A 27,766-nucleotide genomic window follows, 5' to 3' on the forward strand; every position below is an offset into this window, starting at 1 on the left:
GAAGAAAATGTCTTCAAGTTGGGAGCAGCCAATACTCTGTGCTTCTTCTGGGCACCCTTTTCGTTGCTGGGATCCGAAATGGGATAGTGATATGTGCACGAAAGGCACTCGAAGTCTGAATGCTAAGAAGGAATAGCCATAGTATAAAATACAGATATTGTATTAACAGCCATATAAAACTTTAGTTCCATCCTGTTTATAGTATGCATCTGCTCCAAACGAAGCAATAAAAAACTCAATCAAACGACCGCTGCCGCGACCGCTGCCTCAATCAAAAATTTACGCTTAAGAAATTCTTCTAAAAAAAGAAAACAAGACACATATTATCCTGTCGCACATAATAAGGAGGCCGAACTGTACTTTTTTGCCACACTCAAACAAGAACTTCTTGTTGTCAGGTGACCACAGTTATTATTTTTCTACGATGTGTCCTTTCATTTTTTGTCGAATCGTTCCTCTTGGCGTTCAGGAAAAAAAATGCTGCTGCTGCGCGAATGCTGCGGCAACCTAATCATAGGTGGTGGTGCTGCTGCTGCTGCTGGCTGCTGGCTGGCTGCTGGCTGCTGCTGGCCGCTGCTTGCTGCTGACTGGCTGCTGCTGGCTGCTGCTGGCCGCTGCTGGCTGCTGCTGGCCGCTGCTGGCTGCTGCTGGCCGCTGCTTGCTGGCTGCGGCTTGCTGCTGGCTGCGGCTTGCTGGTGCTTGCTGCTGCTGGCTGCGGCTGGCTGCGGCTTGCTGGTGCTTGCTGCTGCTGGCTGCTGCTTGCTGCTGCTTGCTGCTTGCTGCTGCTTGCTGCTGCTTGCTGCTGCTGGCTGCTTGCTGCTGCTTGCTGCTGCTGCTGCTTGCTGCTGCTGCTGCTGCTGCTTGCTGCTGGCTGCTGCTGGCTGCTGCTTGCTGCTGGCTGCTGCTGCTTGCTGCTGCTGGCTGCTGGCTGCTTGCTGCTGCTTGCTGCTGCTGCTGCTGCTTGCTGCTGGCTGCTGGCTGCTTGCTGCTGCTGGCTGCTGGCTGCTGCTAGCTGCTGCTGGCTGCTGGCTGCTGCTGGCTGCTGGCTGCTTGCTGCTGCTGGAACCTGCTTGCTGCTGCTGGTATGCAGCTGCAAGCAGCTGCTTGCTGCTTGCTTGCTTGCTGCTGGCTGCTTGCTGGCTGCTGCTTGCTGCTGCTTGCTGCTGACTGCTGCTGACTGCTGCTGCGTGCTGCTGCGTGCTGCTGCGTGCTGGCTGCGTGCTGCTTGCTGCTGCTTGCTGCTGCTTGCTGCTTGCTGCTGCTGGCTGCTGCTTGTTGCTTGCTGCTTTCTGCTGGCTGCTGCTTGCTGCTGCTTGCTGCTGCTGAAATTGAGGGCAATTAGTCCACTGTTGTCACTGCGGAGGGAATCTCTGGGTTCCTGCTCCTCTCACCAGTAGGAAATTTAGGGCAATTAGTCCACTGTTGTCACTGCGGAGGGAATCTCTGGGTTCCTGCTCCTCTCAACAGTGGGAAATCTAGGGCAAATTAGTCCACTGTTGTCACTGCGGAGGGAATCTCTGGGTTCCTGCTCCTCTCAACAGTGGGAAATTTAGGGCAATTAGTCCACTATTGTCACTGCGGAGGGTATCTCTGGGTTCCTGCTCCTCTCAAAAGTGGGAAATTTAGGGCAATTAGTCCACTGTTGTCACTGCGGAGGGAATCTCTGGGTTCCTGCTCCTCTCAACAGTGGGAAATCTAGGGCAAATTAGTTATAGAGATGTTAGTGGCAGACTGGCATAGTAAGGACATAGAGGATTACAGTAAGGACATGAAGACTTACAATGAGGACGTGGGGACTTACAAATAAGGACATGACGACTTACAATGAGGACATGGAGACTTACTGCCTTAAAAAAGGTCTTACAGCTACATGCCTCACAGCGGCATGCCTTACTGCCACACGTCTCACAGCTACATGCCTTACTGTATATGCCTTACCAGCTGCATGCCATACCGCTATGCTACTGCGCTTGTAGCGGGCCGTGGACAACGACGAAGATGGCCACGCGCCTGGAGCACCTGCCTCAGTTCCACCGGCGCGGGCATGGAGATAGGCCACCGTCATCGCCTCTCCGTGGCATACCATCATCGCCGGTCGGGGCTCATGTAGAGGAACTCCACCTCCTCTACATTTGGTGACCCGGACGTGATTCTTCCATCTTTCTTATCGCCGCTCCGCGTCTGAGGGGGGAGCCCTGTAGCGGGCCGTGGACAACGACGAAGATGGCCACGCGCCTGGAGCACCTGCCTCAGTTCCACCGGCGCGGCCATGGAGATAGGCCACCGTCATCGCCTCTCCGTGGCATACCATCATCGCCGGTCGGGGCTCATGTGGAGGAACTCCACCTCCTCTACACGCTCTTGCGACTGCGGAGGGAATCTCTGGGTTCCTGCTCCTCTCAACAACGGGAAATTTAGGGCAATTAGTCCACTGTTGTCACTGCGGAGGGAATCTCTGGGTTCCTGCTCCTCTCAGCAGTGGAAAATCTAGGGCAAATTAGTCCACTGTTGTCACTGCGGAGGGAATCTCTGCGTTCCTGCTCCTCTCAACAGTGGGAAATTTAGGGCAATTAGTCCACTGTTGTCACTGCGGAGGGAATCTCTGGGTTCCTGCACCTCTCAACAGTGGGAAATCTGGGGCAAATTAGTTATGGAGATGTTAGTGGCAGACTGGCATAGTAAGGACATAGAGGATTACAGTAAGGACATGGAGACTTACAATGAGGACATGGGGACTTACTGCCTTAAGAAAGGTCTTACAGCTACATGCCTCACAGCGGCAGTATTTATGCCCATCTCTGCCAGAAATATACATATCAAAATGTCATTTTTGCATGAATAATAGAGTTATTATCAAGGTAACTTGCATATTGTAAAAACATTTTTGGGACCCCTCATATAGGGCCCCGGTTAGCGAATGCTGCGGCAACCTAATCATAGGTGGTTGTGGTGGTGGTGCTCCTGCTGGCTGCTGCTTGCTGCTGGCTGGTGGCTGCTGCTGGCTGGTGGCTGCTGCTGGCTGCTGCTTGCTGCTGGCTGCTGCTTGCTGGCTGCTGGCTGCTGCTGCTGCTGGCTGCTGGCTGCTTGCTGCTGACTGCTGGCTGCTTGCTGCTGCTGCTGGCTGCTTGCTGCTGCTGGCTGCTTGCTGCTTGCTGTCTGCTGGGGCTGCTGGCTGCTGCTTGCTGCTCCTTGCTGCTGCTTGCTGCTGCTGGCTGCTGCTTGATGCTGCTGGCTGCTGCTTGCTGCTGCTTGCTGGCTGCTGCTGGCTGCTGCTGCTGGCTGCTGCTGCTTGCTGCTTGCTGCTGCTTGCTGCTGCTGGCTGCTGCTTGCTTGCTGCTGGCTGCTGCTTGCTTGCTGCTGCTTGCTGCTGCTGGCTGCTGCTGGTTGCTGCTGCTTGCTGCTGGCTGCTGCTTGATGGTGCTGGCTGCTGCTGGCTGCTGCTTGCTGCTGCTTGCTGCTGCTGGCTGCTGCTTGCTGCTGCTTGCTGCTGCTGCATGCTGCTGCTTTCTGCTGCGTGCTGGCTGCTGCTGCTTGCTGCTTGCTGCTGCTGGCTGCTTTCTGCTGGCTGCTGCTTGCTGCTGCTGGCTGCTGCTTGCTGCTGCTGGCTGCTGCTTGCTGCTGCTGGCTGCTGCTTGCTTGCTGCTGCTTGCTGCTGCTGGCTGCTGCTGGCTGCTGCTGCTTGCTGCTGGCTGCTGCTGCTTGCTGCTGCTGGCTGCTGCTGGCTGCTGCGTGCTGGCTGCTGCTGCTGGCTGCTGCTGGCTGCTGTTGGCTGCTGCTTGCTGCTGCTTGCTGCTGGCTGCTGCTGGCTGCTGCTGAAATTGAGGGCAATTAGTCCACTGTTGTCACTGCGGAGGGAATCTCTGGGTTCCTGCTCCTCTCATTAGTGGGAAATTTAGGGCAATTAGTCCACTGTTGTCACTGCGGAGGGAATCTCTGGGTTCCTGCTCCTCTCAACAGTGGGAAATTTAGGGCAATTAGTCCACTGTTGTCACTGCAGAGGGAATCTCTGGGTTCCTGCTCCTCTCAACAGTGGGAAATCTGGGGCAAATTAGTCCACTGTTGTCACTGCGGAGGGAATCTCTGGGTTCCTGCTCCTCTCAACAGTGGGAAATTTAGGGCAATTAGTCCACTATTGTCACTGCGGAGGGAATCTCTGGGTTCCTGCTCCTCTCAAAGGTGGGAAATTTAGGGCAATTAGTCCACTGTTGTCACTGCGGGGGGAATCTCTGGGTTCCTGCTCCTCTCAACAGTGGGAAATTTAGGGCAATTAGTCCACTGTTGTCACTGCGGAGGGAATCTCTGGGTTCCTGCTTCTCTCAACAGTGGGAAATCTAGGGCAAATTAGTTATGGAGATGTTGGTGGCAGACTGGCATAGTAAGGACATAGAGGATTACAGTAAGGACATGGAGACTTACAATGAGGACATGGAGACTTACTGCCTTAAGAAAGGTCTTACAGCTACGTGCCTCACAGCGGCAGTATTTATGCCCATCTCTGCCAGAAATATACATATCAAAATGTCATTTTTGCATGAATAATAGAGTTATTATCAAGGTAACTTGCATATTGTAAAAATATTTTTGGGACCCCTCATATAGGGCCCCGGTTAGCGAATGCTGCGGCAACCTAATCATAGGTGGTTGTGGTGGTGGTGCTGCTGCTGGCTGCTGCTTGCTGCTGGCTGGTGGCTGCTGCTCGCTGCTGACTGGCTGCTGGCTGCTGGCTGCTGCTGCTTGCTGCTGCTGGCTGCTTCCTGCTGCTGGCTGGTGGCTGCTGCTCGCTGCTGACTGGCTGCTGGCTGCTGGCTGCTGCTGCTTGCTGCTGCTGGCTGCTTCCTGCTGCTGGCTGCTTGCTACTGCTTGCTGCTGCTGCTGCTGGCTGCTGCTGGCTGCTTGCTGCTTGCTGGCTGCTTGCTGGCTGTTGGGGCTGCTGGCTGCTGCTTGCTGCTCCTTGCTGCTGCTGGCTGCTGCTGGCTGCTTGCTGCTGTTGGCTGCTGCTTGATGCTGGTGGCTGCTGCTTGCTGCTGCTTGCTGCTGCCGGCCACTGCTGGCTGGTGCTGGCTGCTGCTTGCTGGCTGCTGGCTGCTGCTGCTTGCTGCTGCTTGCTGCTGGCTGCTGCTTGCTGGCTGCTGCTTGCTGCTGCTTGCTGCTGCTGGCTGCTGCTTGCTGCTGGCTGCTGCTTGCTGCTTGCTGCTGGCTGCTGCTGGCTGCTGGCTGCTGCTGGCTGCTGGCTGCTGCTGAAATTGAGGGCAATTAGTCCACTGTTGTCACTGCGGAGGGAATCTCTGGGTTCCTGCTCCTCTCAACAGTGGGAAATTTAGGGCAATTAGTCCACTGTTGTCACTGCGGAGGGAATCTCTGGGTTCCTGCTCCTCTCAACAGTGGGAAATCTGGGGCAAATTAGTCCACTGTTGTCACTGCGGAGGGAATCTCTGGGTTCCTGCTCCTCTCAACAGTGGGAAATTTAGGGCAATTAGTCCACTATTGTCACTGCGGAGGGAATCTCTGGGTTCCTGCTCCTCTCAAAAGTGGGAAATTTAGTGCAATTAGTCCACTGTTGTCACTGCGGAGGGAATCTCTGGGTTCCTGCTCCTCTCAACAGTGGGAAATCTAGGGCAATTAGTCCACTGTTGTCACTGCGGAGGGAATCTCTGGGTTCCTGCTCCTCTCAACAGTGGGAAATCTAGGGCAAATTAGTTATGGAGATGTTAGTGGCAGACTGGCATAGTAAGGACATAGAGGTTAACAGTAAGGACATGGAGACTTACAATGAGGACGTGGGGACTTACGATAAGGACATGACGACTTACAATGAGGACATGGAGACTTACTGCCTTAAGAAAGGTCTTACAGCTACATGCCTCACAGCGGCATGCCTTACTGCCACACGTCTCACAGCTACATGCCTTACTGTATATGCCTTACCAGCTGCATGCCATACCGCTATGCTACTGCGCTCTTGCGACTGCGGAGGGAATCTCTGGGTTCCTGCTCCTCTCAACAGTGGAAAATCTAGGGCAAATTAGTCCACTGTTGTCACTGCGGAGGGAATCTCTGGGTTCCTGCTCCTCTCAACAGTGGGAAATTTAGGGCAATTAGTCCACTGTTGTCACTGCGGAGGGAATCTCTGGGTTCCTGCTCCTCTCAACAGTGGGAAATTTAGGGCAATTAGTCCACTGTTGTCACTGCGGAGGGAATCTCTGGGTTCCTGCTCCTCTCAACAGTGGGAAATCTAGGGCAAATTAGTCCACTGTTGTCACTGCGGAGGGAATCTCTGGGTTCCTGCTCCTCTCAAAAGTGGGAAATTTAGGGCAGTTAGTCCACTATTGTCACTGCGGAGGGAATCTCTGGGTTCCCGCTCCTCTCAAAAGTGGGAAATTTAGGGCAATTAGTCCACTATTGTCACTGCGGAGGGAATCTCTGGGTTCCTGCTCCTCTCAAAAGTGGGAAATTTAGGGCAATTAGTCCACTGTTGTCACTGCGGAGGGAATCTCTGGGTTCCTGCTCCTCTCAACAGTGGGAAATCTAGGGCAAATTAGTTATGGAGATGTTAGTCGCACACTGGCATAGTAAGGACATAGAGGATTACAGTAAGGACATGGAGACTTACAATGAGGACGTGGGGACTTACGATAAGGACATGACGACTTACAATGAGGACATGGAGACTTACTGCCTTAAGAAAGGTCTTACAGCTACATGCCTCACAGCGGCATGCCTTACTGCCACACGTCTCACAGCTACATGCCTAACTGTAAATGCCTTACCAGCTGCATGCCATACCGCTATGCTACTGCGCTCTTGCGACTGCGGAGGGAATCTCTGGGTTCCTGCTCCTCTCAACAACGGGAAATTTAGGGCAATTAGTCCACTGTTGTCACTGCGGAGGGAATCTCTGGGTTCCTGCTCCTCTCAACAGTGGGAAATCTAGGGCAAATTAGTTATGCAGATGTTAGTGACAGACTGGCATAGTAAGGACATAGAGGATTACAGTAAGGACATGGAGACTTACAATGAGGACGTGGGGACTTACGATAAGGACATGACGACCTACAATGAGGACGTGGGGACTTACGATAAGGACATGACGACTTACAATGAGGACATGGAGACTTACTGCCTTAAGAAAGGTCTTACAGCTACATGCCTCACAGCGGCAGTATTTATGCCCACCTCTGCCAGAAATATACATATCAAAATGTCATTTTTGCATGAATAATAGAGTTATTATCAAGGTAACTTGCATATTGTAAAAACTTTTTTGGGACCCCTCATATAGGGTTAGCGAATGCTGCGGCAACCTAATCATAGGTGGTTGTGGTGGTGGTGCTGCTGCTGGCTGCTGCTTTCTGGCTGCTGCTGCCTGCTGACTGGCTGCTGGCTGCTGCTGCTGCTTGCTGCTGCTGGCTGCTGCTGGCTGCTTCCTGCTGCTGGCTGCTGGCTGCTTGCTACTGCTTGCTGCTGGCTGCTTTCTGCTGCTTGCTGCTGCTTGCTGCTGCTTGCTGCTGCTGGCTGCTGCTGCTTGCTGCTGGCTGCTGCTGGCTGCTGCTGCTTGCTGCTGGCTGCTGCTTGCTGGCTGCTGCTGGCTGCTGCTTGCTGCTGCTGGCTGCTGCTTGCTGCTGCTGGCTGCTGCTTGCTGCTGTTTGCTGGTGCTGCCTGGTGCTGGCTGCTGCGTGCTGGCTGCTGCTTGCTGCTGGCTGCTGCTGAAATTGAGGGCAATTAGTCCACTGTTGTCACTGCGGAGGGAATCTCTGGGTTCCTGCTCCTCTCACCAGTGGGAAATTTAGGGCAATTAGTCCACTGTTGTCACTGCGGAGGGAATCTCTGGGTTCCTGCTCCTCTCAACAGTGGGAAATTTAGGGCAATTAGTCCACTGTTGTCACTGCGGAGGGAATCTCTGGGTTCCTGCTCCTCTCACCAGTGGGAAATTTAGTGCAATTAGTCCACTGTTGTCACTGCGGAGGGAATCTCTGGGTTCCTGCTCCTCTCAAAAGTGGGAAATTTAGGGCAATTAGTCCACTGTTGTCACTGCGGAGGGAATCTCTGGGTTCCTGCTCCTCTCAACACTGGGAAATTTAGAGCAAATTAGTTATGGAGATGTTAGTCGCACACTGGCATAGTAAGGACATAGAGGATTACAGTAAGGACATGGAGACTTACAATGAGGACGTGGGGACTTACGATAAGGACATGACGACTTACAATGAGGACATGGAGACTTACTGCCTTAAGAAAGGTCTTACAGCTACATGCCTCACAGCGGCATGCCTTACTGCCACACGTCTCACAGCTACATGCCTTACTGTATATGCCTTACCAGCTGCATGCCATACCGCTATGCTACTGCGCTCTTGAGACTGCGGAGGGAATCTCTGGGTTCCTGCTCCTCTCAACAACGGGAAATTTAGGGCAATTAGTCCACTGTTGTCACTGCGGAGGGAATCTCTGGGTTCCTGCTCCTCTCAACAGTGGAAAATCTAGGGCAAATCAGTCCACTGTTGTCACTGCGGAGGGAATCTCTGGGTTCCTGCTCCTCTCAACAGTGGGAAATTTAGGGCAATTAGTCCACTGTTGTCACTGCGGAGGGAATCTCTGGGTTCCTGCTCCTCTCAACAGTGGAAAATCTAGGGCAAATCAGTCCACTGTTGTCACTGCGGAGGGAATCTCTGGGTTCCTGCTCCTCTCAACAGTGGGAAATTTAGGGCAATTAGTCCACTGTTGTCACTGCGGAGGGAATCTCTGGGTCCCTGCTCCTCTCAACAGTGGGAAATTTAGGGCAATTAGTCCACTATTGTCACTGCGGAGGGAAACTCTGGGTTCCTGCTCCTCTCAAAAGTGGGAAATTTAGGGCAATTAGTCCACTGTTGTCACTGCGGAGGGAATCTCTGGGTTCCTGCTCCTCTCAACACTGGGAAATTTAGGGCAAATTAGTTATGGAGATGTTAGTCGCACACTGGCATAGTAAGGACATAGAGGATTACAGTAAGGACATGGAGACTTACAATGAGGACGTGGGGACTTACGATAAGGACATGACGACTTACAATGAGGACATGGAGACTTACTGCCTTAAGAAAGGTCTTACAGCTACATGCCTCACAGCGGCATGCCTTACTGCCACACGTCTCACAGCTACATGCCTTACTGTATATGCCTTACCAGCTGCATGCCATACCGCTATGCTACTGCGCTCTTGAGACTGCGGAGGGAATCTCTGGGTTCCTGCTCCTCTCAACAACGGGAAATTTAGGGCAATTAGTCCACTGTTGTCACTGCGGAGGGAATCTCTGGGTTCCTGCTCCTCTCAACAGTGGAAAATCTAGGGCAAATCAGTCCACTGTTGTCACTGCGGAGGGAATCTCTGGGTTCCTGCTCCTCTCAACAGTGGGAAATTTAGGGCAATTAGTCCACTGTTGTCACTGCGGAGGGAATCTCTGGGTCCCTGCTCCTCTCAACAGTGGAAAATTTAGGGCAATTAGTCCACTGTTGTCACTGCGGAGGGAATCTCTGGGTTCCTGCTCCTCTCAACAGTGGGAAATCTAGGGCAAATTAGTGCACTGTTGTCACTGCGGAGGGAATCTCTGGGTTCCTGCTCCTCTCACCAGTGGGAAATTTAGGGCAATTAGTCCACTATTGTCACTGCGGAGGGAAACTCTGGGTTCCTGCTCCTCTCAAAAGTGGGAAATTTAGGGCAATTAGTCCACTGTTGTCACTGCGGAGGGAATCTCTGGGTTCCTGCTCCTCTCAACACTGGGAAATTTAGGGCAAATTAGTTATGGAGATGTTAGTCGCACACTGGCATAGTAAGGACATAGAGGATTACAGTAAGGACATGGAGACTTACAATGAGGACGTGGGGACTTACGATAAGGACATGACGACTTACAATGAGGACATGGAGACTTACTGCCTTAAGAAAGGTCTTACAGCTACATGCCTCACAGCGGCATGCCTTACTGCCACACGTCTCACAGCTACATGCCTAACTGTAAATGCCTTACCAGCTGCATGCCATACCGCTATGCTACTGCGCTCTTGCGACTGCGGAGGGAATCTCTGGGTTCCTGCTCCTCTCAACAACGGGAAATTTAGGGCAATTAGTCCACTGTTGTCACTGCGGAGGAAATCTCTGGGTTCCTGCTCCTCTCAACAGTGGGAAATTTAGGGCAATTAGTCCACTGTTGTCACTGCGGAGGGAATCTCTGGGTTCCTGCTCCTCTCAACAGTGGGAAATCTAGGGCAAATTAGTTATGGAGATGTTAGTGACAGACTGGCATAGTAAGGACATAGAGGATTACAGTAAGGACATGGAGACTTACAATGAGGACGTGGGGACTTACGATAAGGACATGACGACTTACAATGAGGACGTGGGGACTTACGATAAGGACATGACGACTTACAATGAGGACATGGAGACTTACTGCCTTAAGAAAGGTCTTACAGCTACATGCCTCACAGCGGCATGCCTTACTGCCACACGTCTCACAGCTACATGCCTTACTGTATATGCCTTACCAGCTGCATGCCATACCGCTATGCTACTGCGCTCTTGCGACTGCGGAGGGAATCTCTGGGTTCCTGCTCCTCTCAACAGTGGAAAATCTAGGGCAAATTAGTCCACTGTTGTCACTGCGGAGGGAATCTCTGGGTTCCTGCTCCTCTCAACAGTGGGAAATTTAGGGCAATTAGTCCACTGTTGTCACTGCGGAGGGAATCTCTGGGTTCCTGCTCCTCTCAACAGTGGGAAATTTAGGGCAATTAGTCCACTGTTGTCACTGCGGAGGGAATCTCTGGGTTCCTGCTCCTCTCAACAGTGGGAAATCTAGGGCAAATTAGTCCACTGTTGTCACTGCGGAGGGAATCTCTGGGTTCCTGCTCCTCTCAAAAGTGGGAAATTTAGGGCAGTTAGTCCACTATTGTCACTGCGGAGGGAATCTCTGGGTTCCTGCTCCTCTCAAAAGTGGGAAATTTAGGGCAATTAGTCCACTATTGTCACTGCGGAGGGAATCTCTGGGTTCCTGCTCCTCTCAAAAGTGGGAAATTTAGGGCAATTAGTCCACTGTTGTCACTGCGGAGGGAATCTCTGGGTTCCTGCTCCTCTCAACAGTGGGAAATCTAGGGCAAATTAGTTATGGAGATGTTAGTCGCACACTGGCATAGTAAGGACATAGAGGATTACAGTAAGGACATGGAGACTTACAATGAGGACGTGGGGACTTACGATAAGGACATGACGACTTACAATGAGGACATGGAGACTTACTGCCTTAAGAAAGGTCTTACAGCTACATGCCTCACAGCGGCATGCCTTACTGCCACACGTCTCACAGCTACATGCCTAACTGTAAATGCCTTACCAGCTGCATGCCATACCGCTATGCTACTGCGCTCTTGCGACTGCGGAGGGAATCTCTGGGTTCCTGCTCCTCTCAACAACGGTAAATTTAGGGCAATTAGTCCACTGTTGTCACTGCGGAGGGAATCTCTGGGTTCCTGCTCCTCTCAACAGCGGGAAATTTAGGGCAATTAGTCCACTGTTGTCACTGCGGAGGGAATCTCTGGGTTCCTGCTCCTCTCAACAGTGGGAAATCTAGGGCAAATTAGTTATGGAGATGTTAGTGACAGACTGGCATAGTAAGGACATAGAGGATTACAGTAAGGACATGGAGACTTACAATGAGGACGTGGGGACTTACGATAAGGACATGACGACCTACAATGAGGACGTGGGGACTTACGATAAGGACATGACGACTTACAATGAGGACATGGAGACTTACTGCCTTAAGAAAGGTCTTACAGCTACATGCCTCACAGCGGCAGTATTTATGCCCACCTCTGCCAGAAATATACATATCAAAATGTCATTTTTGCATGAATAATAGAGTTATTATCAAGGTAACTTGCATATCGTAAAAACTTTTTTGGGACCCCTCATATAGGGTTGGCGAATGCTGCGGCAACGAAATCATAGGTGGTTGTGGTGGTGGTGCTGCTGCTGGCTGCTGCTTTCTGGCTGCTGCTGCCTGCTGACTGGCTGCTGGCTGCTGCTGCTGCTTGCTGCTGCTGGCTGCTGCTGGCTGCTTCCTGCTGCTGGCTGCTGGCTGCTTGCTACTGCTTGCTGCTGGCTGCTTTCTGCTGCTTGCTGCTGCTTGCTGCTGCTTGCTGCTGCTGGCTGCGGCTGCTTGCTGCTGGCTGCTGCTGGCTGCTGCTGCTTGCTGCTGGCTGCTGCTTGCTGGCTGCTGCTGGCTGCTGCTTGCTGCTGCTGGCTGCTGCTTGCTGCTGCTGGCTGCTGCTTGCTGCTGTTTGCTGGTGCTGCCTGGTGCTGGCTGCTGCGTGCTGGCTGCTGCTTGCTGCTGCTTGCTGCTGGCTGCTGCCGAAATTGAGGGCAATTAGTCCACTGTTGTCACTGCGGAGGGAATCTCTGGGTTCCTGCTCCTCTCACCAGTGGGAAATTTAGGGCAATTAGTCCACTGTTGTCACTGCGGAGGGAATCTCTGGGTTCCTGCTCCTCTCAAAAGTGGGAAATTTAGGGCAGTTAGTCCACTATTGTCACTGCGGAGGGAATCTCTGGGTTCCTGCTCCTCTCAAAAGTGGGAAATTTAGGGCAATTAGTCCACTATTGTCACTGCGGAGGGAATCTCTGGGTTCCTGCTCCTCTCAAAAGTGGGAAATTTAGGGCAATTAGTCCACTGTTGTCACTGCGGAGGGAATCTCTGGGTTCCTGCTCCTCTCAACAGTGGGAAATCTAGGGCAAATTAGTTATGGAGATGTTAGTCGCACACTGGCATAGTAAGGACATAGAGGATTACAGTAAGGACATGGAGACTTACAATGAGGACGTGGGGACTTACGATAAGGACATGACGACTTACAATGAGGACATGGAGACTTACTGCCTTAAGAAAGGTCTTACAGCTACATGCCTCACAGCGGCATGCCTTACTGCCACACGTCTCACAGCTACATGCCTAACTGTAAATGCCTTACCAGCTGCATGCCATACCGCTATGCTACTGCGCTCTTGCGACTGCGGAGGGAATCTCTGGGTTCCTGCTCCTCTCAACAACGGTAAATTTAGGGCAATTAGTCCACTGTTGTCACTGCGGAGGGAATCTCTGGGTTCCTGCTCCTCTCAACAGCGGGAAATTTAGGGCAATTAGTCCACTGTTGTCACTGCGGAGGGAATCTCTGGGTTCCTGCTCCTCTCAACAGTGGGAAATCTAGGGCAAATTAGTTATGGAGATGTTAGTGACAGACTGGCATAGTAAGGACATAGAGGATTACAGTAAGGACATGGAGACTTACAATGAGGACGTGGGGACTTACGATAAGGACATGACGACCTACAATGAGGACGTGGGGACTTACGATAAGGACATGACGACTTACAATGAGGACATGGAGACTTACTGCCTTAAGAAAGGTCTTACAGCTACATGCCTCACAGCGGCAGTATTTATGCCCACCTCTGCCAGAAATATACATATCAAAATGTCATTTTTGCATGAATAATAGAGTTATTATCAAGGTAACTTGCATATCGTAAAAACTTTTTTGGGACCCCTCATATAGGGTTGGCGAATGCTGCGGCAACGAAATCATAGGTGGTTGTGGTGGTGGTGCTGCTGCTGGCTGCTGCTTTCTGGCTGCTGCTGCCTGCTGACTGGCTGCTGGCTGCTGCTGCTGCTTGCTGCTGCTGGCTGCTGCTGGCTGCTTCCTGCTGCTGGCTGCTGGCTGCTTGCTACTGCTTGCTGCTGGCTGCTTTCTGCTGCTTGCTGCTGCTTGCTGCTGCTTGCTGCTGCTGGCTGCGGCTGCTTGCTGCTGGCTGCTGCTGGCTGCTGCTGCTTGCTGCTGGCTGCTGCTTGCTGGCTGCTGCTGGCTGCTGCTTGCTGCTGCTGGCTGCTGCTTGCTGCTGCTGGCTGCTGCTTGCTGCTGTTTGCTGGTGCTGCCTGGTGCTGGCTGCTGCGTGCTGGCTGCTGCTTGCTGCTGCTTGCTGCTGGCTGCTGCCGAAATTGAGGGCAATTAGTCCACTGTTGTCACTGCGGAGGGAATCTCTGGGTTCCTGCTCCTCTCACCAGTGGGAAATTTAGGGCAATTAGTCCACTGTTGTCACTGCGGAGGGAATCTCTGGGTTCCTGCTCCTCTCAACAGTGGGAAATTTAGGGCAATTAGTCCACTGTTGTCACTGCGGAGGGAATCTCTGGGTTCCTGCTCCTCTCAAAAGTGGGAAATTTAGTGCAATTAGTCCACTGTTGTCACTGCGGAGGGAATCTCTGGGTTCCTGCTCCTCTCAACAGTGGGAAATTTAGGGCAATTAGTCCACTGTTGTCACTGCGGAGGGAATCTCTGGGTTCCTGCTCCTCTCAACAGTGGGAAATCTAGGGCAAATTAGTTATGGAGATGTTAGTGGCAGACTGGCATAGTAAGGACATAGAGGATTACAGTAAGGACATGAAGACTTACAATGAGGATGTGGGGACTTACGATAAGGACATGACGACTTACAATGAGGACATGGAGACTTACTGCCTTAAGAAAGGTCTTACAGCTACATGCCTCACAGCAGCATGCCTTACTGCCACACGTCTCACAGCTACATGCCTTACTGTATATGCCTTACCAGCTGCATGCCATACCGCTATGCTACTGCGCTCTTGAGACTGCGGAGGGAATCTCTGGGTTCCTGCTCCTCTCAACAACGGGAAATTTAGGGCAATTAGTCCACTGTTGTCACTGCGGAGGGAATCTCTGGGTTCCTGCTCCTCTCAACAGTGGAAAATCTAGGGCAAATCAGTCCACTGTTGTCACTGCGGAGGGAATCTCTGGGTTCCTGCTCCTCTCAACAGTGGGAAATTTAGGGCAATTAGTCCACTGTTGTCACTGCGGAGGGAATCTCTGGGTTCCTGCTCCTCTCAACAGTGGAAAATTTAGGGCAATTAGTCCACTGTTGTCACTGCGGAGGGAATCTCTGGGTTCCTGCTCCTCTCAACAGTGGGAAATCTAGGGCAAATTAGTGCACTGTTGTCACTGCGGAGGGAATCTCTGGGTTCCTGCTCCTCTCACCAGTGGGAAATTTAGGGCAATTAGTCCACTATTGTCACTGCGGAGGGAAACTCTGGGTTCCTGCTCCTCTCAAAAGTGGGAAATTTAGGGCAATTAGTCCACTGTTGTCACTGCGGAGGGAATCTCTGGGTTCCTGCTCCTCTCAACACTGGGAAATTTAGGGCAAATTAGTTATGGAGATGTTAGTCGCACACTGGCATAGTAAGGACATAGAGGATTACAGTAAGGACATGGAGACTTACAATGAGGACGTGGGGACTTACGATAAGGACATGACGACTTACAATGAGGACATGGAGACTTACTGCCTTAAGAAAGGTCTTACAGCTACATGCCTCACAGCGGCATGCCTTACTGCCACACGTCTCACAGCTACATGCCTAACTGTAAATGCCTTACCAGCTGCATGCCATACCGCTATGCTACTGCGCTCTTGCGACCGCGGAGGGAATCTCTGGGTTCCTGCTCCTCTCAACAACGGGAAATTTAGGGCAATTAGTCCACTGTTGTCACTGCGGAGGGAATCTCTGGGTTCCTGCTCCTCTCAACAGTGGGAAATTTAGGGCAATTAGTCCACTGTTGTCACTGCGGAGGGAATCTCTGGGTTCCTGCTCCTCTCAACAGTGGGAAATCTAGGGCAAATTAGTTATGGAGATGTTAGTGACAGACTGGCATAGTAAGGACATAGAGGATTACAGTAAGGACATGGAGACTTACAATGAGGACGTGTGGACTTAGGATAAGGACATGACGACTTACAATGAGGACGTGGGGACTTACGATAAGGACATGACGACTTACAATGAGGACATGGAGACTTACTGCCTTAAGAAAGGTCTTACAGCTACATGCCTCACAGCGCCAGTATTTATGCCCACCTCTGCCAGAAATATACATATCAAAATGTCATTTTTGCATTAATAATAGAGTTATTATCAAGGTAACTTGCATATTGTAAAAACTTTTTTGGGACCCCTCATATAGGGTTAGCGAATGCTGCGGCAACCTAATCATAGGTGGTTGTGGTGGTGGTGCTGCTGCTGGCTGCTGCTGGCTGGTGGCTGCTGCTTGCTGGCTGCTGCTGCCTGCTGACTGGCTGCTGGCTGCTGCTGCTTGCTGCTGCTGGCTGCTGCTTGCTGCTGGCTGCTTGCTACTGCTTGCTGCTGGCTGCTTGCTGCTGCTTGCTGCTGCTTGCTGCTGCTGGCTGCTGCTGCTTGCTGCTGGCTGCTGCTTGCTGGCTGCTGCTGGCTGCTGCTTGCTGCTGCTTGCTGCTGCTGGCTGCTGCTTGCTGCTGCTGGCTGCTGCTTGCTGCTGCTGGCTGCTGCTTGCTGCTGTTTGCTGGTGCTGGCTGGTGCTGGCTGCTGCGTGCTGGCTGCTGCTTGCTGCTGCTTGCTGCTTGCTGCTGGCTGCTGCTGAAATTGAGGGCAATTAGTCCACTGTTGTCACTGCGGAGGGAATCTCTGGGTTCCTGCTCCTCTCAACAGTGGGAAATTTAGGGCAATTAGTCCACTATTGTCACTGCGGAGGGAATCTCTGGGTTCCTGCTCCTCTCAAAGGTGGGAAATTTAGGGCAATTAGTCCACTGTTGTCACTGCGGGGGGAATCTCTGGGTTCCTGCTCCTCTCAACAGTGGGAAATTTAGGGCAATTAGTCCACTGTTGTCACTGCGGAGGGAATCTCTGGGTTCCTGCTTCTCTCAACAGTGGGAAATCTAGGGCAAATTAGTTATGGAGATGTTGGTGGCAGACTGGCATAGTAAGGACATAGAGGATTACAGTAAGGACATGGAGACTTACAATGAGGACATGGAGACTTACTGCCTTAAGAAAGGTCTTACAGCTACGTGCCTCACAGCGGCAGTATTTATGCCCATCTCTGCCAGAAATATACATATCAAAATGTCATTTTTGCATGAATAATAGAGTTATTATCAAGGTAACTTGCATATTGTAAAAATATTTTTGGGACCCCTCATATAGGGCCCCGGTTAGCGAATGCTGCGGCAACCTAATCATAGGTGGTTGTGGTGGTGGTGCTGCTGCTGGCTGGTGGCTGCTGCTCGCTGCTGACTGGCTGCTGGCTGCTGGCTGCTTGCTGCTGCTGGCTGCTTCCTGCTGCTGGCTGCTTGCTACTGCTTGCTGCTGCTGCTGCTGGCTGCTGCTGGCTGCTTGCTGCTTGCTGGCTGCTTGCTGGGTGTTGGGGCTGCTGGCTGCTGCTTGCTGTTCCTTGCTGCTGCTGGCTGCTGCTGGCTGCTTGCTGCTGCTTGATGCTGGTGGCTGCTGCCGGTCACTGCTGGCTGCTGCTGGCTGCTGGCTGCTGCTGCTGGCTGCTGGCTGCTGCTGCTTGCTGCTGCTTGCTGCTGGCAGCTGCTTGCTGGCTGCTGCTTGCTGCTGCTTGCTGCTGCTTGCTGCTTGCTGCTGGCTGCTGCTGGCTGCTGGCTGCTGCTGAAATTGAGGGCAATTAGTCCACTGTTGTCACTGCGGAGGGAATCTCTGGGTTCCTGCTCCTCTCAACAGTGGGAAATTTAGGGCAATTAGTCCACCGTGGTCACTGCGGAGGGTATCTCTGGGTTCCTGCTCCTCTCAACAGTGGGAAATCTGGGGCATTTTAGTCCACTGTTGTCACTGCGGAGGGAATCTCTGGGTTCCTGCTCCTCTCAACAGTGGGAAATTTAGGGCAATTAGTCCACTATTGTCACAGCGGAGGGAATCTCTGGGTTCCTGCTCCTCTCAAAAGTGGGAAATTTAGTGCAATTAGTCCACTGTTGTCACTGCGGAGGGAATCTCTGGGTTCCTGCTCCTCTCAACAGTGGGAAATCTAGGGCAATTAGTCCACTGTTGTCACTGCGGAGGGAATCTCTGGGTTCCTGCTCCTCTCAACAGTGGGAAATCTAGGGCAAATTAGTTATGGAGATGTTAGTGGCAGACTGGCATAGTAAGGACATAGAGGTTAACAGTAAGGACATGGAGACTTACAATGAGGACGTGGGGACTTACGATAAGGACATGACGACTTACAATGAGGACATGGAGACTTACTGCCTTAAGAAAGGTCTTACAGCTACATGCCTCACAGCGGCATGCCTTACTGCCACACGTCTCACAGCTACATGCCTTACTGTATATGCCTTACCAGCTGCATGCCATACCACTATGCTACTGCGCTCTTGCGACTGCGGAGGGAATCTCTGGGTTCCTGCTCCTCTCAACAGTGGAAAATCTAGGGCAAATTAGTCCACTGTTGTCACTGCGGAGGGAATCTCTGGGTTCCTGCTCCTCTCAACAGTGGGAAATTTAGGGCAATTAGTCCACTGTTGTCACTGCGGAGGGAATCTCTGGGTTCCTGCTCCTCTCAACAGTGGGAAATTTAGGGCAATTAGTCCACTGTTGTCACTGCGGAGGGAATCTCTGGGTTCCTGCTCCTCTCAACAGTGGGAAATCTAGGGCAAATTAGTCCACTGTTGTCACTGCGGAGGGAATCTCTGGGTTCCTGCTCCTCTCAAAAGTGGGAAATTTAGGGCAATTAGTCCACTATTGTCACTGCGGAGGGAATCTCTGGGTTCCTGCTCCTCTCGAAAGTGGGAAATTTAGGGCAATTAGTCCACTATTGTCACTGCGGAGGGAATCTCTGGGTTCCTGCTCCTCTCAAAAGTGGGAAATTTAGGGCAATTAGTCCACTGTTGTCACTGCGGAGGGAATCTCTGGGTTCCTGCTCCTCTCAACAGTGGGAAATCTAGGGCAAATTAGTCCACTGTTTTCACTGCGGAGGGAATCTCTGGGTTCCTGCTCCTCTCAAGAGTGGGAAATCTAGGGCAAATTAGTTATGGAGATGTTAGTCGCACACTGGCTTAGTAAGGACATAGAGGATTACAGTAAGGACATGGAGACTTACAATGAGGACGTGGGGACTTACGATAAGGACATGACGACTTACAATGAGGACATGGAGACTTACTGCCTTAAGAAAGGTCTTACAGCTACATGCCTCACAGCGGCATGCCTTACTGCCACACGTCTCACAGCTACATGCCTAACTGTAAATGCCTTACCAGCTGCATGCCATACCGCTATGCTACTGCGCTCTTGCGACTGCGGAGGGAATCTCTGGGTTCCTGCTCCTCACAACAACGGGAAATTTAGGGCAATTAGTCCACTGTTGTCACTGCGGAGGGAATCTCTGGGTTCCTGCTCCTCTCAACAGTGGGAAATTTAGGGCAATTAGTCCACTGTTGTCACTGCGGAGGGAATCTCTGGGTTCCTGCTCCTCTCAACAGTGGGAAATCTAGGGCAAATTAGTTATGGAGATGTTAGTGACAGACTGGCATAGTAAGGACATAGAGGATTACAGTAAGGACATGGAGACTTACAATGAGGACGTGGGGACTTACGATAAGGACATGACGACTTACAATGAGGACATGGAGACTTACTGCCTTAAGAAAGGTCTTACAGCTACATGCCTCACAGCGGCAGTATTTATGCCCACCTCTGCCAGAAATATACATATCAAAATGTCATTTTTGCATGAATAATAGAGTTATTATCAAGGTAACTTGCATATTGTAAAAACTTTTTTGGGACCCCTCATATAGGGTTAGCGAATGCTGCGGCAACCTAATCATAGGTGGTTGTGGTGCTGCTGCTGGCTGCTGCTTGCTGGCTGCTGCTGCCTGCTGACTGGCTGCTGGCTGCTGGCTGCTGCTGCTTGCTGCTGCTGGCTGCTGCTGGCTGCTTCCTGCTGCTGGCTGCTGGCTGCTTGCTACTGCTTGCTGCTGGCTGCTTGCTGCTGCTTGCTGCTGCTTGCTGCTGCTGGCTGCTGCTGCTTGCTGCTGGCTGCTGCTGGCTGCTGCTGCTGGCTGCTGCTTGCTGGCTGCTGCTGGCTGCTGCTTGCTGCTGCTTGCTGCTTGCTGCTGGCTGCTGCTGGCTGCTGGCTGCTGCTGAAATTGAGGGCAATTAGTCCACTGTTGTCACTGCGGAGGGAATCTCTGGGTTCCTGCTCCTCTCAACAGTGGGAAATTTAGGGCAATTAGTCCACCGTTGTCACTGCGGAGGGCATCTCTGGGTTCCTGCTCCTCTCAACAGTGGGAAATCTGGGGCATTTTAGTCCACTGTTGTCACTGCGGAGGGAATCTCTGGGTTCCTGCTCCTCTCAACAGTGGGAAATTTAGGGCAATTAGTCCACTATTGTCACAGCGGAGGGAATCTCTGGGTTCCTGCTCCTCTCAAAAGTGGGAAATTTAGTGCAATTAGTCCACTGTTGTCACTGCGGAGGGAATCTCTGGGTTCCTGCTCCTCCCAACAGTGGGAAATCTAGGGCAATTAGTCCACTGTTGTCACTGCGGAGGGAATCTCTGGGTTCCTGCTCCTCTCAACAGTGGGAAATCTAGGGCAAATTAGTTATGGAGATGTTAGTGGCAGACTGGCATAGTAAGGACATAGAGGTTAACAGTAAGGACATGGAGACTTACAATGAGGACGTGGGGACTTACGATAAGGACATGACGACTTACAATGAGGACATGGAGACTTACTGCCTTAAGAAAGGTCTTACAGCTACATGCCTCACAGCGGCATGCCTTACTGCCACACGTCTCACAGCTACATGCCTTACTGTATATGCCTTACCAGCTGCATGCCATACCACTATGCTACTGCGCTCTTGCGACTGCGGAGGGAATCTCTGGGTTCCTGCTCCTCTCAACAGTGGAAAATCTAGGGCAAATTAGTCCACTGTTGTCACTGCGGAGGGAATCTCTGGGTTCCTGCTCCTCTCAACAGTGGGAAATTTAGGGCAATTAGTCCACTGTTGTCACTGCGGAGGGAATCTCTGGGTTCCTGCTCCTCTCAACAGTGGGAAATTTAGGGCAATTAGTCCACTGTTGTCACTGCGGAGGGAATCTCTGGGTTCCTGCTCCTCTCAACAGTGGGAAATCTAGGGCAAATTAGTCCACTGTTGTCACTGCGGAGGGAATCTCTGGGTTCCTGCTCCTCTCAAAAGTGGGAAATTTAGGGCAATTAGTCCACTATTGTCACTGCGGAGGGAATCTCTGGGTTCCTGCTCCTCTCGAAAGTGGGAAATTTAGGGCAATTAGTCCACTATTGTCACTGCGGAGGGAATCTCTGGGTTCCTGCTCCTCTCAAAAGTGGAAAATTTAGGGCAATTAGTCCACTGTTGTCACTGCGGAGGGAATCTCTGGGTTCCTGCTCCTCTCAACAGTGGGAAATCTAGGGCAAATTAGTCCACTGTTTTCACTGCGGAGGGAATCTCTGGGTTCCTGCTCCTCTCAACAGTGGGAAATCTAGGGCAAATTAGTTATGGAGATGTTAGTCGCACACTGGCTTAGTAAGGACATAGAGGATTACAGTAAGGACATGGAGACTTACAATGAGGACGTGGGGACTTACGATAAGGACATGACGACTTACAATGAGGACATGGAGACTTACTGCCTTAAGAAAGGTCTTACAGCTACATGCCTCACAGTGGCATGCCTTACTGCCACACGTCTCACAGCTACATGCCTAACTGTAAATGCCTTACCAGCTGCATGCGATACCGCTATGCTACTGCGCTCTTGCGACTGCGGAGGGAATCTCTGGGTTCCTGCTCCTCACAACAACGGGAAATTTAGGGCAATTAGTCCACTGTTGTCACTGCGGAGGGAATCTCTGGGTTCCTGCTCCTCTCAACAGTGGGAAATTTAGGGCAATTAGTCCACTGTTGTCACTGCGGAGGGAATCTCTGGGTTCCTGCTCCTCTCAACAGTGGGAAATCTAGGGCAAATTAGTTATGGAGATGTTAGTGACAGACTGGCATAGTAAGGACATAGAGGATTACAGTAAGGACATGGAGACTTACAATGAGGACGTGGGGACTTACGATAAGGACATGACGACTTACAATGAGGACGTGGGGACTTACGATAAGGACATGACGACTTACAATGAGGACATGGAGACTTACTGCCTTAAGAAAGGTCTTACAGCTACGTGCCTCACAGCGGCAGTATTTATGCCCACCTCTGCCAGAAATATACATATCAAAATGTCATTTTTGCATGAATAATAGAGTTATTATCAAGGTAACTTGCATATTGTAAAAACTTTTTTGGGACCCCTCATATAGGGTTAGCGAATGCTGCGGCAACCTAATCATAGGTGGTTGTGGTGGTGGTGCTGCTGCTGGCTGCTGCTTGCTGGCTGCTGCTGCCTGCTGACTGGCTGCTGGCTGCTGGCTGCTGCTGCTTGCTGCTGCTGGCTGCTGCTGGCTGCTTCCTGCTGCTGGCTGCTGGCTGCTTGCTACTGCTTGCTGCTGGCTGCTTGCTGCTGCTTGCTGCTGCTTGCTGCTGCTGGCTGCTGCTGCTTGCTGCTGGCTGCTGCTGGCTGCTGCTGCTGGCTGCTGCTTGCTGGCTGCTGCTGGCTGCTGCTTGCTGCTGCTTGCTGCTGCTGGCTGCTGCTTGCTGCTGCTGGCTGCTGCTTGCTGCTGTTTGCTGGTGCTGGCTGGTGCTGGCTGCTGCGTGCTGGCTGCTGCTTGCTGCTGCTTGCTGCTTGCTGCTGGCTGCTGCTGAAATTGAGGGCAATTAGTCCACTGTTGTCACTGCGGAGGGAATCTCTGGGTTCCTGCTCCTCTCACCAGTGGGAAATTTAGGGCAATTAGTCCACTGTTGTCACTGCGGAGGGAATCTCTGGGTTCCTGCTCCTCTCAACAGTGGGAAATTTAGGGCAATTAGTCCACTGTTGTCACTGCGGAGGGAATCTCTGGGTTCCTGCTCCTCTCAAAAGTGGGAAATTTAGTGCAATTAGTCCACTGTTGTCACTGCGGAGGGAATCTCTGGGTTCCTGCTTCTCTCAACAGTGGGAAATTTAGGGCAATTAGTCCACTGTTGTCACTGCGGAGGGAATCTCTGCGTTCCTGCTCCTCTCAACAGTGGAAAATTTAGGGCAATTAGTCGACTGTTGTCACTGCGGAGGGAATCTCTGGGTTCCTGCTCCTCTCAACAGTGGGAAATCTAGGGCAAATGAGTGCACTGTTGTCACTGCGGAGGGAATCTCTGGGTTCCTGCTCCTCTCACCAGTGGGAAATTTAGGACAATTAGTCCACTATTGTCACTGCGGAGGGAATCTCTGGGTTCCTGCTCCTCTCAAAAGTGAGAAATTTAGTGCAATTAGTCCACTGTTGTCACTGCGGAGGGAATCTCTGGGTTCCTGCTCCTCTCAACAGTGGGAAATTTAGGGCAATTAGTCCACTGTTGTCACTGCGGAGGGAATCTCTGGGTTCCTGCTCCTCTCAACAGTGGGAAATCTAGGGCAAATTAGTCCACTGTTGTCACTGCGGAGGGAATCTCTGGGTTCCCGCTCCTCTCAACAGTGGGAAATTTAGAGCAATTAGTCCACTATTGTCACTGCGGAGGGAATCTCTGGGTTCCTGCTCCTCTCAAAAGTGGGAAATTTAGGGCAATTAGTCCACTGTTGTCACTGCGGAGGGAATCTCTGGGTTCCTGCTCCTCTCAACAGTGGGAAATCTAGGGCAAATTAGTTATGGAGATGTTAGTGGCAGACTGGCATAGTAAGGACATAGAGGATTACAGTAAGGACATGGAGACTTACAATGAGGACGTGGGGACTTACGATAAGGACATGACGACTTACAATGAGGACATGGAGACTTACTGCCTTAAGAAAGGTCTTACAGCTACATGCCTCACAGCGGCATGCCTTACTGCCACACGTCTCACAGCTACATGCCTAACTGTAAATGCCTTACCAGCTGCATGCCATACCGCTATGCTACTGCGCTCTTGCGACCGCGGAGGGAATCTCTGGGTTCCTGCTCCTCTCAACAACGGGAAATTTAGGGCAATTAGTCCACTGTTGTCACTGCGGAGGGAATCTCTGGGTTCCTGCTCCTCTCAACAGTGGGAAATTTAGGGCAATTAGTCCACTGTTGTCACTGCGGAGGGAATCTCTGGGTTCCTGCTCCTCTCAACAGTGGGAAATCTAGGGCAAATTAGTTATGGAGATGTTAGTGACAGACTGGCATAGTAAGGACATAGAGGATTACAGTAAGGACATGGAGACTTACAATGAGGACGTGTGGACTTAGGATAAGGACATGACGACTTACAATGAGGACGTGGGGACTTACGATAAGGACATGACGACTTACAATGAGGACATGGAGACTTACTGCCTTAAGAAAGGTCTTACAGCTACATGCCTCACAGCGCCAGTATTTATGCCCACCTCTGCCAGAAATATACATATCAAAATGTCATTTTTGCATTAATAATAGAGTTATTATCAAGGTAACTTGCATATTGTAAAAACTTTTTTGGGACCCCTCATATAGGATTAGCGAATGCTGCGGCAACCTAATCATAGGTGGTTGTGGTGGTGGTGCTGCTGCTGGCTGCTGCTGGCTGCTGCTGCCTGCTGACTGGCTGCTGGCTGCTGCTGCTTGCTGCTGCTGGCTGCTGCTTGCTGCTGGCTGCTTGCTACTGCTTGCTGCTGGCTGCTTGCTGCTGCTTGCTGCTGCTGGCTGCTGCTGCTTGCTGCTGGCTGCTGCTTGCTGGCTGCTGCTGGCTGCTGCTTGCTGCTGCTTGCTGCTGCTGGCTGCTGCTTGCTGCTGCTGGCTGCTGCTTGCTGCTGCTGGCTGCTGCTTGCTGCTGTTTGCTGGTGCTGGCTGGTGCTGGCTGCTGCGTGCTGGCTGCTGCTTGCTGCTGCTTGCTGCTTGCTGCTGGCTGCTGCTGAAATTGAGGGCAATTAGTCCACTGTTGTCACTGCGGAGGGAATCTCTGGGTTCCTGCTCCTCTCAACAGTGGGAAATTTAGGGCAATTAGTCCACTATTGTCACTGCGGAGGGAATCTCTGGGTTCCTGCTCCTCTCAAAGGTGGGAAATTTAGGGCAATTAGTCCACTGTTGTCACTGCGGGGGGAATCTCTGGGTTCCTGCTCCTCTCAACAGTGGGAAATTTAGGGCAATTAGTCCACTGTTGTCACTGCGGAGGGAATCTCTGGGTTCCTGCTTCTCTCAACAGTCGGAAATCTAGGGCAAATTAGTTATGGAGATGTTGGTGGCAGACTGGCATAGTAAGGACATAGAGGATTACAGTAAGGACATGGAGACTTACAATGAGGACATGGAGACTTACTGCCTTAAGAAAGGTCTTACAGCTACGTGCCTCACAGCGGCAGTATTTATGCCCATCTCTGCCAGAAATATACATATCAAAATGTCATTTTTGCATGAATAATAGAGTTATTATCAAGGTAACTTGCATATTGTAAAAATATTTTTGGGACCCCTCATATAGGGCCCCGGTTAGCGAATGCTGCGGCAACCTAATCATAGGTGGTTGTGGTGGTGGTGCTGCTGCTGGCTGGTGGCTGCTGCTCGCTGCTGACTGGCTGCTGGCTGCTGGCTGCTTGCTGCTGCTGGCTGCTTCCTGCTGCTGGCTGCTTGCTACTGCTTGCTGCTGCTGCTGCTGGCTGCTGCTGGCTGCTTGCTGCTTGCTGGCTGCTTGCTGGGTGTTGGGGCTGCTGGCTGCTGCTTGCTGTTCCTTGCTGCTGCTGGCTGCTGCTGGCTGCTTGCTGCTGCTTGATGCTGGTGGCTGCTGCCGGTCACTGCTGGCTGCTGCTGGCTGCTGGCTGCTGCTGCTGGCTGCTGGCTGCTGCTGCTTGCTGCTGCTTGCTGCTGGCAGCTGCTTGCTGGCTGCTGCTTGCTGCTGCTTGCTGCTGCTGGCTGCTGCTTGCTGCTGCTTGCTGCTTGCTGCTGGCTGCTGCTGGCTGCTGGCTGCTGCTGAAATTGAGGGCAATTAGTCCACTGTTGTCACTGCGGAGGGAATCTCTGGGTTCCTGCTCCTCTCAACAGTGGGAAATTTAGGGCAATTAGTCCACCGTGGGCACTGCGGAGGGTATCTCTGGGTTCCTGCTCCTCTCAACAGTGGAAAATTTAGGGCAAATTAGTCCACTGTTGTCACTGCGGAGGGAATCTCTGGGTTCCTGCTCCTCTCAACAGTGGGAAATTTAGGGCAATTAGTCCACTGTTGTCACTGCGGAGGGAATCTCTGGGTTCCTGCTCCTCTCAACAGTGGGAAATTTAGGGCAATTAGTCCACTGTTGTCACTGCGGAGGGAATCTCTGGGTTCCTGCTCCTCTCAACAGTGGGAAATCTAGGGCAAATTAGTCCACTGTTGTCACTGCGGAGGGAATCTCTGGGTTCCTGCTCCTCTCAAAAGTGGGAAATTTAGGGCAATTAGTCCACTATTGTCACTGCGGAGGGAATCTCTGGGTTCCTGCTCCTCTCGAAAGTGGGAAATTTAGGGCAATTAGTCCACTATTGTCACTGCGGAGGGAATCTCTGGGTTCCTGCTCCTCTCAAAAGTGGGAAATTTAGGGCAATTAGTCCACTGTTGTCACTGCGGAGGGAATCTCTGGGTTCCTGCTCCTCTCAACAGTGGGAAATCTAGGGCAAATTAGTCCACTGTTTTCACTGCGGAGGGAATCTCTGGGTTCCTGCTCCTCTCAAGAGTGGGAAATCTAGGGCAAATTAGTTATGGAGATGTTAGTCGCACACTGGCTTAGTAAGGACATAGAGGATTACAGTAAGGACATGGAGACTTACAATGAGGACGTGGGGACTTACGATAAGGACATGACGACTTACAATGAGGACATAGAGACTTACTGCCTTAAGAAAGGTCTTACAGCTACATGCCTCACAGCGGCATGCCTTACTGCCACACGTCTCACAGCTACATGCCTAACTGTAAATGCCTTACCAGCTGCATGCCATACCGCTATGCTACTGCGCTCTTGCGACTGCGGAGGGAATCTCTGGGTTCCTGCTCCTCACAACAACGGGAAATTTAGGGCAATTAGTCCACTGTTGTCACTGCGGAGGGAATCTCTGGGTTCCTGCTCCTCTCAACAGTGGGAAATTTAGGGCAATTAGTCCACTGTTGTCACTGCGGAGGGAATCTCTGGGTTCCTGCTCCTCTCAACAGTGGGAAATCTAGGGCAAATTAGTTATGGAGATGTTAGTGACAGACTGGCATAGTAAGGACATAGAGGATTACAGTAAGGACATGGAGACTTACAATGAGGACGTGGGGACTTACGATAAGGACATGACGACTTACAATGAGGACATGGAGACTTACTGCCTTAAGAAAGGTCTTACAGCTACATGCCTCACAGCGGCAGTATTTATGCCCACCTCTGCCAGAAATATACATATCAAAATGTCATTTTTGCATGAATAATAGAGTTATTATCAAGGTAACTTGCATATTGTAAAACTTTTTTGGGACCCCTCATATAGGGTTAGCGAATGCTGCGGCAACCTAATCATAGGTGGTTGTGGTGCTGCTGCTGGCTGCTGCTTGCTGGCTGCTGCTGCCTGCTGACTGGCTGCTGGCTGCTGGCTGCTGCTGCTTGCTGCTGCTGGCTGCTGCTGGCTGCTTCCTGCTGCTGGCTGCTGGCTGCTTGCTACTGCTTGCTGCTGGCTGCTTGCTGCTGCTTGCTGCTGCTGGCTGCTGCTGCTTGCTGCTGGCTGCTGCTGGCTGCTGCTGCTGGCTGCTGCTTGCTGGCTGCTGCTGGCTGCTGCTGGCTGCTGCTTGTTGCTGCTTGCTGCTTGCTGCTGGCTGCTGCTGGCTGCTGGCTGCTGCTGAAATTGAGGGCAATTAGTCCACTGTTGT

General features: G+C 51.7%; 1 protein-coding gene across 1 annotated transcript in view; it reads right to left on the bottom strand.

The window, feature by feature from the left end:
* Window positions 1-1,008: 1,008 nt before the first annotated feature.
* LOC135369134 (paternally-expressed gene 3 protein-like) overlaps window positions 1,009-27,766 on the bottom strand; it is a 32,317-nt gene continuing 5,559 nt past the window's right edge. The window contains exons 3-11 of the mRNA XM_064602795.1: window positions 25,535-25,758; window positions 24,692-24,814; window positions 22,500-22,632; window positions 17,202-17,425; window positions 16,339-16,481; window positions 13,873-14,009; window positions 12,240-12,376; window positions 7,574-7,703; window positions 1,009-1,322 (exon numbers count right to left, since the gene is read on the bottom strand). Of these exons, the coding sequence (XP_064458865.1) occupies window positions 1,009-1,322; window positions 7,574-7,703; window positions 12,240-12,376; window positions 13,873-14,009; window positions 16,339-16,481; window positions 17,202-17,425; window positions 22,500-22,632; window positions 24,692-24,814; window positions 25,535-25,758 (1,565 nt within the window). The remainder of the gene's footprint in view (window positions 1,323-7,573; window positions 7,704-12,239; window positions 12,377-13,872; window positions 14,010-16,338; window positions 16,482-17,201; window positions 17,426-22,499; window positions 22,633-24,691; window positions 24,815-25,534; window positions 25,759-27,766) is intronic.

The sequence above is a fragment of the Ornithodoros turicata genome, chromosome 9 (genome assembly GCF_037126465.1).
Source record: "Ornithodoros turicata isolate Travis chromosome 9, ASM3712646v1, whole genome shotgun sequence".
NCBI classification, from domain to species: domain Eukaryota; kingdom Metazoa; phylum Arthropoda; class Arachnida; order Ixodida; family Argasidae; genus Ornithodoros; species Ornithodoros turicata.